This window comes from Rhamphochromis longiceps, linkage group LG3 (genome assembly GCF_057381845.1).
Source record: "Rhamphochromis longiceps isolate RC_006_pf linkage group LG3, R_longiceps_female_GT1.1, whole genome shotgun sequence".
Lineage (NCBI taxonomy): Eukaryota > Metazoa > Chordata > Actinopteri > Cichliformes > Cichlidae > Rhamphochromis > Rhamphochromis longiceps.
Genome location: NC_140559.1, coordinates 40,167,181 through 40,181,539, shown reverse-complemented (window position 1 = coordinate 40,181,539; position 14,359 = coordinate 40,167,181). Strand labels below are relative to the sequence as shown.

Below are 14,359 nucleotides of genomic sequence, written 5' to 3'. Positions count from 1 at the left end.
AAATTAAAACGCATGGTATCAGACGTCCAACTGTCCCGCCACACTGCTGAACACAGAATATCGGACATTAACACGGCTATTGAATCACAGTTGCACTCTGACCTTCAAGCATGTGAGTATTTTAGTGTCGCATTGGATGAGAGTTGTGATATACAAGACAAGCCTCAGTTGGCAATATTTGCACGGTCTGTTTCAAACGATTGTGTGATCAAAGAAGAACTCCTGGATATTGTGCCATTAAAAGACAGAACCCGTGGCATAGATGTGAAAGAAACCATGATGGCTGCATTTGAAAAAGCAAATCTGCCCATAACGAAATTAACTGCAATAGCCACGGATGGAGCACCAGCCATGATGGGATCTGTGAACGGGCTTGTGGGGCTGTGCAAAGCTGACCAAACTATTCCTGACTTTTGGAATTTCCACTGCATCATCCACATGGAGCAACTCGTGTCTAAATCATTGAATTTAGATAACGTCATGAAGCCTGTGATGGAAATCGTCAACTATATCCGCACACATGCGCTTAACCACAGGCAATTCAAGAATCTCATCGCTGAGCTGGACCAAGGGCTTCCAGGTGACCTGCCGCTGCACTGCACTGTGAGGTGGCTGTCAAAAGGCCAGGTACTCTCTCGCTTCTTTGAGCTTTTGGATGCCGTGAAACTGTTTATGGAAAAGAAGGACAAGGACTATCCCGAGCTCTCGGACCTCAAGTGGATTATGGATCTGGCCTTTTTGGTCGACATGCTGTGTCACTTGGACAGACTGAACCTGACCCTGCAGGGTAAGTTAAAAATGCTCCCTGACCTAGTGCAAAGTGTGTTTGCGTTTGTCAACAAACTGAAGCTGTTCAAGACACATATTCAAAAGGGAGATTTAACGCATTTTCCCACTCTGCTAAAAGCCAGCGGGCAAGTCGCCAGTGCTGCCCTGAGTAAGCAAAGAGCCAGATATGCAACGCTGATTGAAAACTTGCACGAAAGCTTCGTGACCCGGTTCCATGATCTACAATTGAAAAGGCCACAGATTACGTTCCTCGTCGACCCATTTAATGCAGAGACCGGCTGTTTGAAAGTCCCGCTAGTCACAGATGAAGCTGCGGCTGAGTTGGAGATGATCGATCTTTGTGAAGAGGACCAATTGAAACCTGCTTTAAGGGAAGGGACCATTGAGTTCTGGAAAAGTGTGCCAATGGAAAAATACCCCAATGTCAAACGGGCTGCGCTTAAGATACTGTCAATGTTTGGGTCAACATACGTCTGCGAGTCTGTGTTTTCTACCCTAAAACATGTGAAATCAAAGCATCGATCTGTTCTGACTGACACACATGTGAAAGAATTGCTTCGAGTGACAACAACGGAATACAAGCCAGATTTAAAGAGGATTGTTCAAGGCAAGGAATGCCAGAAGTCCCACTAAACAACATGCATTATAAAAGTAAATGCTATTGTAGATTATTATATTTTTGTTTGTGGACTTGGTTGAACTGAGAGTTTGTGTGTGTGAGACAGTGCACACAATGTTCATTGTTGAAAATGACTGGCCTGTGGTTTTAGTACTGTAGGAGTCCATTTCTGTCATTATCATGTTGGTGTGTGACATTTACAATAAATCTGGCTGAGCAGAGGTGTGTGTGTGTGTGTGTGTGTGTGTGTGTGTGTGTGTGTGTGTGTGTGTGTGTGTGTGTGTGAGAGAGAGAGAGAGGGAGGAAAGGATGGGTGATGTTCATGTGTGCCCATGCGTATGATGTGGCTCTTTGCGGTAACACAGTAAAAAAAAAGTGGCTCTTGGTCTCTGACTGGTTGGCCACCCCTGCTCTAAAGTCTGTGATCGTGTTTAGTCCCTGCCACATACTCCGAGGGTTGTCAAACTGTTGCTCCACCCTGTCCCTGTACTCACGTTTGGCTGCTTTGATCGTCTTCCGGAGTTGGTAATGTGCGTGTTTGTAGTCCGATGTGTTCGCGGAGGCAAAGGCGGTGTTCCGTGCCGCCAGTGCCGCGCGAACATCTCCGTTAATCCAGGGTTTTTGATTTGGGAAGGATTTAACTGTTCTGGATGGGACGACATCTTCCACGCATTTCCTGATAAATCCACAGACTGAGTCTGTGTACTCATCAATGTCTCTGGCGGCCACGTGAAACATTTCCCAGTCCGCGTGATCAAAACAGTCCCGCAGCGCAGACTCCGATTGGTCCGTCCAACAGTGCACCGCCCTCCGGGTTGGAGCTTCCTGTTTCAGCTTCTGCCTGTAGGCGGGCAGGAGCAGGATGGAGCAGTGATCTGATTGGCCGAATGGGGCGCGGGGGAGGGCTTTGTACGCATCCCGGAAAGAGGTGTAACAGTGGTCGAGTAGCCGGTTTCCACGTGTGTTAAAAAGGATGTGTTGATGGAGTTTTGGTGAGACTTTCTTCAGGTTTCCCTTATTAAAGTCTCCGGCTGTGATAAACGCTGCCTCTGGGTGTGCGGTTTCCTCACTGCTGATCGCGCTGTACAGTTCCCTGAGTGCACGGTCAGTGTCGGCTTGTGGGGGTATGTAAACAGCCGTAATAATCACTGCTGTAAATTCCCTCGGTAGCCAGAATGGCCGGCACTTAATCATCAGGTACTCCAGGTCCGGTGATCAGTTATGGCTGTTACGGTTTTAGTTCTTAGGTTTTGTTTTATGTGTTCATGTTGTGTTCACTCTGTGCCTTTCTGTCCCACGTTTTAGGTCTCTATGTTCTGTCTCACAGTCTCTGTTAAGTTTACGTGTCTACAGTTCAGTCGGTGTGTTTCCTGTTTTACTTTGAAGGTCTGCGTCTCATGTCAGTGTTTCTAGTTTTGTTTCCCTTGTCTCGTCCTGCCTAATTACTCCCAGCTGTGCTCTCCTACTGTGTCTCATTCCCTTCATTATCCCTCAGTGTATTTAAGCCCTGTGTTTCTCTTTTTCAGTGTTTGATCTCCCTCATCCGTGTCTGTGTGTTCTGCCTACAAGCCTGTCAAGTTTATTTTTGTTTTCCAGTTTAGTTCTTTTTTGTGTGCAGCAATAAAGCTGCTATTTTGAGTTCTAGTTTTGCTTCTGTGTTGAGTCTGCAGTTTGCACACAGACCATGACACCAGTTGCTGTTATCAGTTACAGTTTTAGGAGAGAGTGACGTCGCTCTATGTGATTGGCTCATTTCAGAGGCCATCCTGACCAATGGCTGTGGAGCTGTCATAGAAACATTTTTGAATTATTTTGAAGATACTCTGAAGAGTGTTACGAGTTCAAAATTGGGGATGGATACAAAAGGAAAAACCACAATAACAACACTGGTCCGGCCGGGTTGAGTCAAACGATGATTTTAATGATCACACGCGTGGGAGATGGACACCGTACGCAGACAGCATCAGATCTCAAAATGGTGGAGCATTGATCAAACTTTTATAGCCTCTGGTGCCCCCACCTTATCATAAAAGCCTAAACATTCACATGCTTTTCTCTCACACGGCGCCTAAGCTACGACCTTGGCTCCCCGTTTATCTGCTCCTGCTGAGATGGGGCAGAAAACTCCGGTATATTCTGTTCTCTTCTAATCAGACATATAAGGCAATAACTTTCTGCGAGCAGTATTTCTTATAACTCAGCAGTATAATGCATCATAAACAATATCATTCATTCACAATAAATCAGCAGTCTACTGTAATGCAAATCAGTTTAACAAATGCAATAGTTATCAGCTTCTTCTAATTCAGGAGAATAATGCAAACTAAAACTACATAATAATTCACAATCTTTAATTAGGGGTATAACATGACATAAAATAATATTATAATCTAACAAGAGTCAGCTCAGAGATGAGAGATAGTTTAATAAAGATTTCTCTGAGCCTGTGATTCTCACGTGATTATGAACAGGACTGACTGAGGATCAGTGAAGAGGGTGAAACACAGCGAGGGTGTAAAGAACTTCATGTTCTGGGACCATCAAACATCTTTGTCTGTGAGACAAACAATGAGACAATTATAACAATAATAATAGTTTAATATTTAATGACTGAAACAAAATGGTTTGCTATGTTGAGGTATGAGCTGCAGATGTGAGCAGCACATTTTCTGTCCAGTCACTGACTGGGCGATCAGACCTCTGTACTGGTTGTTTGTGGCTCTGTAGACAGACATGTGACCTAGAAGCACGGCTACAGTCATCGACATCATCATGAACTGTGAAGCAATAATTACATGTGTGTGAACAAATGTGTGAGCCAAGTCTCCTAATTTTTTAAAGATGATTTTTTTAGGCCTTTTATCTTTTATTGGATAGAGACAATGTAGGGGTGCAGATGGGACTTGAACCTGGCCGTACTGCTCACCCACTCAGCTGAATTTTTAATGATATAATGGTTCTGGAATAAAAATACAAACATAGATTTGTCATGTTACTATGAAGGTCAAACAGCATTATATCTCATGGTAACCTCTTTGGCATTGTAATAATGATCTTATTGGAAATGGTTGAACATAGTCATGTAAAATGTGGAGTCTAGAGAATCAGTGTCAGGAATGTGATCCAAGGAGGGGAGACTAGGTGGGATTATGAATGTGAAACAATCATTTTCAGCAAATCTCCAAATCAACATAAATTCACAATTAGTTCTGTAACAATTCTACAAGTAAGACTGCAAGTAGTGTAGAACAGGAGTCACAACATCAAACCACAGAGCAGAGTCATGCTGACAGTTTCTGACAGGAAACAGAAAATCTCAATGTAAACATCATTTTCTAGTTTCAGGGTTTGGACGTGAAAGAAGTTCATTTATCGTTCCGTTCATCATCGGACTTGTTAGTGGAATTATTGTCGTGCTGCTGCTGATGTGTTGCTATAAACAGATTAAGGGTGAGAGACTTTCTGATTGACTTTTTAAAGGAAAAATAATTTATTTTAATGCTGTGACACTTTTAAACAAACTGATGTAATAATCTTTGTGCTTTTTACAGAACCCTGTTGTAACAGGTTGGTGCAGCAGTTTAGTTTCATTTATATAATTTTAAATGAAACTAACTTTGAATTATTCCTCATTAAATTTTCATTATTTGTTACAGTCTCACTCAGTCTCAGCACAAATCAAAGCTCTGCTTCACAACAAGCATCCAACCAGAATGAAACTCAGGTTTACTCCTCTCTTCTTCATGGTGAGACCAGAAATTATTACTTTTCTCTTTAATACAGTTTTCAACACTCAGTTTTCCAGCAAACAGTGACAAAAACAAAAAGAAATAATATTTTTCTTCCTTCTTTCTTATTTTCAATGACTTGTAGGTGATCTTTCAGTCTATGGATCAATCAGAGGCTCTGGAAACACTGGAAGTGGTACAAACAGTATAAACTTTGATAATAGCAGAGCTGTAAGAAATGTAAATATTTATTCTGACTGATCAAACTTCATTATTTCAGCAGATGAATACAACAACGTCACATCTGGATTTCAGCTTGAAGGTCTTGATAAAAGGAGTGAGTACAAGAAACATGAAATGTAATAATTGGTCGAATGTTTTTGTAACTTGTGTCATTTTAGAGGAAGACAGTCTCCATGTTATTAAACACAATAATCCATCATTACTACAGGCAGACATGATGGCACAGAGGAGAGCTCTGACTACAATAATGTGAATCCTGAATCAGCCTCACGTACAAATGTGAACTCTACAGACACTGAATCATTAGTAATCAGATTACATGTGCAGTTAAATGTGTGACATCATTGCTAAAGTTTGTGGAGCTGATGAGCTGAATCACTTTTTATACGATTGGCTTTAGTTGTGTTCTGCTGCTGTTGTGATGTCTGAATAAAATAGATGAGATCAGTTCTGTGTGATTAAAGCATGAACGTGTAAAAGGTCAGAAAGCATCATCACATCTTTGGCAACATTATTTCTTTGTTTTTCACTTTCAAACTCGTATTTGTTCTGATTTTGTTTCAGGTCCATAAAAAGATTATTTCAACAAAACTCAAGACTCACGAACAACATGAGCAACGTCAGTGTAAGCAATGACATGCTCTTGGTTTAATATCAACACTGGAAGACTGATTATATGGTTCATTTTTGTATTAAAATCCTATTGTGTTTATTTCTGTTGTAATAAGTGGAGGGTGGATGGTGTGGGACATTGTTTCCGTCAAGACACAATTTCATGATTTGGTTCTGTGAGTTTGTTTCAGTCTCTTTGTTTTATTTCTATAAGATGTTCACTCACTTCCTGCTGAATTTTACATGTTATCTTTAAAGTGTAAGAATAGATTATTTTAGTATTAGGGATTTAGTTGTATTAACGATAGTAAAGCATTATATCCGTTATTCATTTAAGTAGGCCATAGGTCAAGCTGCTAAACACTCACACATAGAGCAGACACACAGAATTGGGAGAATAAGTCAGAGGTGTATGTGAGAAGCAGAGGCGACAGAAAGGAGAACACAGTGTGCGAAGAAATGGGCAGCAAGGACACGAGAAAGGGAGACAGCAGATAGAGAGACATTAGCAGGCGCCTAGTTTTGAGAAGACAAAGGTTGTTGACCTCTGTGTGCTGTTGGGACTGCCCCAGCAGATTTTGATGATTGATGCTGAACTGTGAAAATCCCCATGTACATGTAATAAAATTAGTTGATTATTTGTTCTGAGAAAAAACAGGGATGAAATATTACACTGTCTTATGATGCATTATAGTGCTGATTTATAAGAAATTGTTAGGGGTTCCGAAAGAGACTCAGGCGCAGGCCAGGGTTTTCCTTTAAGCGAAGGACAGTGCGTTTATTTACAGTGAACACATACACCAAGTGGCTATATACAACGTGCAGGGGAAACGGGTCCGGGTCGCCAGGGTCCGTGGGAAACAGGGTTGGGAGAAGGGTGTTCCACACTTTCTGTACAAAACGTTCCCCCTTCAATCACTCCTCTCCGCATCGGGTTCCAAAAACGATCTACACAGAAAACGTCGGGTTAGCAGGATAATAATAAGAAATTCTCAAGGTGAAGGTTAGCCGAAACACAAGTCTAACTGACACTGATAGCTCAACGATCCAGCGAAGACTAGTGCAGACTCGCCATCTAAGTAGTGCAGTAATCAGCTGGGATCAGCGGCCGGTGTGGTGATGAGCAGGTGTGTGGGCCAGCAGCGGGAGCCCGCAGTGAGCATCGCCGTGGCGAGAGAGAGAGAGAGTGAGAGAGAGAGGGCGAGAGAGCAAACAAACCACAAACATATTGCCCAATAGAGGATTGACCAGCGGGGCACAGGGACCATGACAGTACCCCCCCCTCAACGGGAGCCCCCCGGCGACCCACCAGGCTTACCAGGATGAGACAGATGGAAGGCCCGCAGCATACGCTTGTCCAGGACAGCGGCCCGCGGAACCCAGGACCGCTCCTCAATGCCATAGCCCTCCCAGTCCACAAGGTACTGGAAGCCACGCCCGCGGCGGCGAGAGTCCATAATCCGCGTGATGGAATAGGCGGGCAAGCCGTCCACAAGCCGGGCGGGCGGAGGGGGCCCGGAAGGAGGGCACAGAGGGCTATTCCGGACAGGTTTGATTTGGGAGACGTGGAACACATTGTGAATCCTCATGTTGCGCGGCAGCCGGAGTTTCACAGAGACGGGGTTGATCAGCGCCGAAACCTCAAAAGGACCAATGAAGTTTGGGTTGAGCTTCTTGGACTCAGTCCTGAGAGGAACAAAGCGTGTGGACAGCCATACCTTTTGTCCCACGCTGTATGCTGGAGCTGGTGTGCGGCGGCGATCTGCGGTCTGTTTGGTTCGGTCCTTTGTGCGCAGCAACGCCGTCCGTGCGGCCCGCCAAGCTCGTCGGCACCTACGTAGATGGGCCTGGACAGATGGTACAGAATACTCACCCTCGACAGAGGGGAAGAGAGGTGGCTGGAAACCCAGTGAGACCTCGAAGGGAGACAGACCAGTGGCGGAGGAAGTCAGACTGTTATGGGCGTACTCAATCCAGGGTAGTTCATCACTCCAGATGGACTGGTTGGAGGACGCTGTGCACCGCAACATTGCCTCGAGCTCTTGGTTAGCTCGCTCACACTGACCATTGCTTTGGGGATGGTAACCGGAGGTCAGACTGACCTTTGCTCCTAATGAGGAGCAGAATTCCTTCCAGACGCCAGACGTGAACTGGGGGCCTCTGTCAGACACAATGTCTTCCGGGATCCCATGCAAACGAAACACATGACGGGTAAGCAGTCGTGCGGTCTCCATGGCCGTGGGAAGCTTGGGTAGAGCTATGAAGTGGGCAGCTTTAGAAAAACGGTCTACGATGGTAAGTATGACAGTGTTGCCTGCTGATTGCGGCAGTCCGGTTACAAAGTCCAAAGCTATATGGGACCACGGCCTGGACGGAGTCGGCAGGGGATTGAGCTGTCCAGCGGGCGGCTGATGAGACGGTTTATTCCGGGCACAGGTCGCGCAGGCGGAGACGTACTCCCGAGCGTCTTTAGTCAGAGAGGGCCACCAGAAGTAGCGCTGGAGGAAGTTGATAGTGCGGTGGACCCCTGGGTGGCACGTAAAGCGGGCAGTGTGGGCCCATTGAAGTACTTGAGAACGTACTGATTGAGGGACGTAGAGCCGTTGGGCTGGCCCACCTCCCGGATCCGGTTCCGACACCTGAGCCTCCCGAATGGCTGCTTCGATCCCCCAGGAGATGGCGCCCACGACACAGGTGGCGGGGAGAATGGGAGCGGGCTCAGTGGTGTCCTCCGAGACTGAGAACTGATGGGACAGGGCGTCGGGTTTGACATTCCGAGAACCGGGTCTGTAAGAGATGGAGAAGTGGAAACGGGTGAAAAACAGGGCCCACCTGGCCTGTCGAGCGTTGAGCCTCTTAGCTGATTGTAGGTATGCCAGGTTCTTGTGGTCTGTCCAGACGAGGAAAGGCTGAGCCGTGCCCTCCAACCAGTGCCGCCACTCCTCCAGGGCTAGTTTTATCGCCAGCAGTTCCCGATCCCCGACATCATAGTTTCTCTCTGCAGGGGACAGACGGCGGGAGAAGAAGGCACAAGGGTGGAGCTTACCGTCCTTCCGTTGCGACAGAACCACTCCAACCCCTGAGTCGGACGCGTCGACCTCGACCACAAATGGCTGCGTGAGGTCGGGTTGGATCAGGATGGGGGCTGAGGCGAATCGTTTCTTCAGTTCTTGGAAAGCTGCCTGAGCTTCTTTGTTCAACTGAAAAGGAAGCTTGGGAGAGGTTAGCTGGGTCAGCGGCAAGGCAACTCGGCTGAAGTCCCGAATGAACCGCCGGTAAAAGTTGGCAAACCCAAGGAAACGTTGCAGTTGGTGCCTATTAGGAGGTTCCGGCCACTCAACAACGGCTTTTACCTTCACAGGGTCCGGGCGGAGGTTTCCTTGGTCGATTATGTACCCCAGGAATGCAACGGTGGAGACGTGGAACTCACACTTTTCTCCTTTGACGAACAATCGGTTTTCGAGGAGTCGTTGCAGGACCTGTCTGACATGGGTCTCGTGCTCGGATTGGTTTCTGGAAAAGATCAGGATGTCATCTAGATAGACAAAAACAAAACGGTTAATGAAGTCTCTGAGCACGTCGTTCACCAGGGCTTGGAACACTGCAGGGGCGTTAGTGAGACCAAAGGGCATGACAAGGTACTCGAAGTGGCCGAGGTGGGTGTTGAAGGCGGTCTTCCACTCATCGCCCTCACGGATGCGAACCAGATGGCATGCGTTTCGCAAATCCAGTTTGGTGAAAACAGTAGCCCCCTGGAGGAGCTCGAAGGCCGAACTGAGGAGCGGCAGAGGGTATTTATTTTTTACTGTGATGTTGTTTAATCCGCGATAGTCAATGCATGGCCGGAGGGTTTTATCCTTCTTTTCGACAAAGAAGAAGCCTGCCGCGACTGGAGAGGTGGAGGCCCGAATGAGGCCGGCAGCCAGGGATTCCGTGATGTACTTGTCCATAGCGTCTCGTTCTGGAAGTGAGATGCTATATAGCCGACTGGTGGGTAAAGGAGCTCCCGGGAGCAGTTCGATAGCACAGTCATAGGGTCTATGCGGAGGAAGTGACTGGGCGCGGGCCTTTTGAAACACCTCAGCTAGGTCGTGATAAACAGAGGGCACATTAGTTAAATCAGCTGATTTCAATACCCCAGGAGAGGGCGTTTCAGTGCTTGGAGGCGAGGCTGCTTTAAGGCAGGTCATGTGGCAGTCCTCCCCCCACCCAGTGACACGCCCCTTTAGCCAATCTATGTGAGGGTTGTGCTGTTGTAGCCAAGGATGGCCGAGAACTAGTGGAGTGCGAGTTGCTTTAAACACCAAAAAACAGATTTCTTCAGAATGATTGCCAGAGAGGGTGAGCTCGACAGGCTCCGTCACCAGAGTGATGTCTGGAAGGCGTTGACCTGACAATGCCGTAACATGTAATGCATGAGGCAGGGGCTCCAATAGTAATCCAAGTTGCCGGGCTAACTGACAGTCAATAAAGTTTTGTTCCGCCCCAGAGTCGATTAACACCGATAGGGAGCGGCTCTTAGAGTGAATGGAAAGCGTGGCCGATAGTGTTAAACGGGGAGGAGCTTCTTCCTGGCTCAGCTCGCCCACCAGTACTCCTACCATCACTGGCGGGCGCGCCCTTTTGCCCGCGAAGGGCAGGTAGCCACAACATGTCCCCTGTGACCACAATAGAGGCACTCACCGGCGGTAATCCGGCGCTGACGCTCCGCCGCGGTGAGATGGGAGCCGCCCAGCTGCATGGGTTCCTCTCCGTCCCCGCTCTCGTGAGTCCGGGAGGGGCCGGCATCCGCCATGGCGCCGGTGCCAGAGACTCCCGCAGCCTCATGGAGGTTGTAGTTCCGCTGCGACCGGCGAGCCCGTAACCGCTCATCCACCTTAATGCACAGGGACATTAGCTCATTAAAGGAGGCAGGGAGATCACGCATGATTAGCTCGTCCCTTAATTCTTCTCTGATATTGTTCAGCAACGTGCTCCGTAGCGCCTCCTGATTCCACCCTGCCTCTTCTGCCAGAATCCAGAAGTCGATAGCGTATTCAGACATGCTTCTCCTACCTTGTTTGAAGTTGAGGAGACGGAGAGCAGCGGCCTCTGCCCCGGTGCCTGGGTTAAACACATTCTTAAATTTGGAGAGAAAGTCAGCGTAGGTGATGACAGGATCAGAGTTTAACACAACCTGGGCCCACTTTAGTGCACGGCCCCTCAGAAGTTGAACTAAATAAGTGATCTTCGCCCCATCGTTGCTATGAAAACGCTGCAGCTCGCGAAACGTCAGAGACACCTGAGCCAAAAATCCGGCACATTTGTCAGACTCACCCGAGAATGGTTCCAGTGTGGGTAAAGGTCCGTCAGACGGCATACCTACCCGCGGTGAGCTACCTGACGCTACGGCGGGCGGTGCCGCCTGGGGAGCCGGGCTGGGCGGCTGGGGATTCCCTGGTTGCGCATTTCCCTCCAGCGGTATTAACTGCGCCACCGCCAGGGTCAATGCGGCGACATCCTGCCGTAGCTGCCCGAGCATTTGTTCATGGCGGGCCAGCGCGGCTTCCTGGGTGGCCAGAGCCCGGCCCACGGGGTCCTGTCCTGCTGAGTCCATAATGGCTGGATCGTTCTGTTAGGGGTTCCGAAAGAGACTCAGGCGCAGGCCAGGGTTTTCCTTTAAGCGAAGGACAGTGCGTTTATTTACAGTGAACACATACACCAAGTGGCTATATACAACGTGCAGGGGAAACGGGTCCGGGTCGCCAGGGTCCATGGGAAACAGGGTTGGGAGAAGGGTGTTCCACACTTTCTGTACAAAACGTTCCCCCTTCAATCACTCCTCTCCGCATCGGGTTCCAAAAACGATCTATACACAAAACGTCGGGTTAGCAGGATAATAATAAGAAATTCTCAAGGTGAAGGTTAGCCAAAACACAAGTCTAACTGACACTGATAGCTCAACGATCCAGCGAAGACTAGTGCAGACTCGCCATCTAAGTAGTGCAGTAATCAGCTGGGATCAGCGGCCGGTGTGGTGATGAGCAGGTGTGTGGGCCAGCAGCGGGAGCCCGCAGTGAGCATCGCCGTGGCGAGAGAGAGTGAGAGAGAGAGGGCGAGAGAGCAAACAAACCACAAACATATTGCCCAATAGAGGATTGACCAGCGGGGCACAGGGACCATGACAGAAATGCTGTTTGCAGAGAATCATAGCCTTATTTGTCTAATTAGAAAGAACAAAACATACTGCACAGGAAGCCAAGGTCATAACTTACACTTACTGAGAGAGAGAAAAAATGTAAATGCTTAGTTTAGAGGGGGGCTGAAGCTACAAGAGTGTGAGAAACGGTCAGACACTTCGAGATTTTGCCAGATACCCTCCTGTCCACATCTCCCGTCTGGCCGTTTGTAATGCTCAAAGTGTTGTATGGAATAAAGAGAATTGTATCGATTAAAGAGATTGTTGATTGAGCATTTATACACCGAGTGTTGTTCTTCCTTCAGCGCAAAGATCAAAGAATTGGGGAATTTAACAAAAGTTTGCTGCATGGAGATGTTTATTGCATATTTTTCATATAAGTAACAATAAATAATAAGAATTATGTTAATATACATGTTTCCAAATTGTGATGCACAAAAACTTATTGTCAATGTTCAGATTTTACAATGTTATTCATGTCATCACTGAGGCCATGACAGAGAACATTTTGTGTGTGATCAAATTGTTTTCTGTAGGTGATGTTTGTGTCTTTTATGCTGTTTACAGTTTGATGTGTGTAAAATAATTGTGGTGCTTTTAAAAATAATCAAATAATATCACGACAAAACGACTTTGTTCTTCTGAGTGACCCGTGATGCTTATATGTGGATAAAAATGTCTTTTCTAACTGTCTGTTATATCCTATTTATTAATCTGCTGAAAATGACTCATGATTTCCGCCTGAGCCCCCAGAAAAGAGGAAAAGCAGCCTGTGGTTGAAGAGAAAAAGTAAATGACTTGTTTTAGCAAAGAGGCAACAAGAAATGCAGACAATAACAGCACAGTGTTGTTCTCTTGACAGCTACATGCTGATATTGTCAGATATAAATATAAAGTATTTCCTTAGTTGAAGGGATAAAAGTGTCAGGTGTGCCCCTGTAGCACTGCACTTGTTCTCTGTGTGGACTGCACATTTTATATGATCTACCTGTACTAGGAAAAATACCACACTGTGACAACTGATGAAAACTCTTATTTAGAAAAATATCAGACAAAAATACAGTGCCGAATGGTACAGACAGAAAACAGCAGATATCATTGTTCAAAGGTCCTTTAAAAGACCCTTTACCAGGTATCATAATCTTGGCTGTAAAAGTGTCAGAAATCATACTGTAAGTGACAGCTTTTGGCCTTTTTTCCCCAGAAAATCCTCAGCTTTCAATATCTGGCAGTCGTTATACTTTCTTGTATTCGTATGACAGTGGAACAACAGTGGGGAAAAAACAGACTCTGTTTTTTCAGATTTATAGTGAAGTGGAAACAGATTTAACATAAATGAAATGTAATACAACATCAACTTTAAATATGAACTATACTAGTACAAAAAAGTATTTGAGCCTAGCCCACTCAATTTTTTGTATATCCTTCTTTTTATATTGCAAATCTCTCTCTATTGTGGAGAGCCAAGTGCTCCATGTGTCATCATTACTTACCTGTGATTGGACCGTGCATTCTAATGATGCACCGTTAAGTTTCGTAATGTTTTTCTTCTCATCTTTCAGTAACCGTTTCTCTCTAGCCCAACTGGTCGAGAGATACAGTAGTGCGAGTCACCCTGGTAAAACCAGGCAAGTGCAGCGTTTCAGACGAACTGCAAAAGAAATTTACCTCATACCATCGCGGTACAGGTAATTTTTCTTATACAGAAAAATTACCAGTACCAGTACCAGTATACCATTTTTTTTAATTCCAGAGGTTTTTAAGTTATTTTTTGTTTTGCACTTCTTGCCTAAAAGCCTATATCACATTTTTTATTTCACCATTCATTAATCGCACAGAGAAGGCATCGTTTAAATATGTTAAAATTTTCTTTAAACAAACAGTATTAAGAAAATTCTTCATGACTGGGCGAAGTGTTATCATTTTTGGAAATCAAACTATACTTACACTATTGTGATTGTACCGTAATACACCAAATATCCCTGTAAATCTCAGCTTCTCTTCTTTTCTAAAGCGCATTCTCCGCTGGTGGGCCCATGGTAAATAAGGGTACGTGTCAGTGTGGACATACAGATATAGTTCCTCTCCCATATTTCTCATGTCAGACTCTGAACACAGCTTCCAAGTACAATCACTGGACTGTGTTTACAGCTGGTGGCCAATAGAGGGAGACATAATCCATTTATAATT

The 14,359-nt window shown here is 46.1% G+C and overlaps 1 protein-coding gene across 1 annotated transcript; it reads left to right on the top strand.

The window, feature by feature from the left end:
• The first annotated feature begins 480 nt into the window (after positions 1-480).
• On the top strand, positions 481-1,422 carry LOC146674654 (general transcription factor II-I repeat domain-containing protein 2A-like). Its single transcript, XM_085401107.1, has one exon. It carries the CDS (start codon positions 481-483, stop codon positions 1,420-1,422), a length of 942 nt encoding a protein of 313 aa, XP_085257233.1.
• The last annotated feature ends 12,937 nt before the right edge of the window (positions 1,423-14,359 follow it).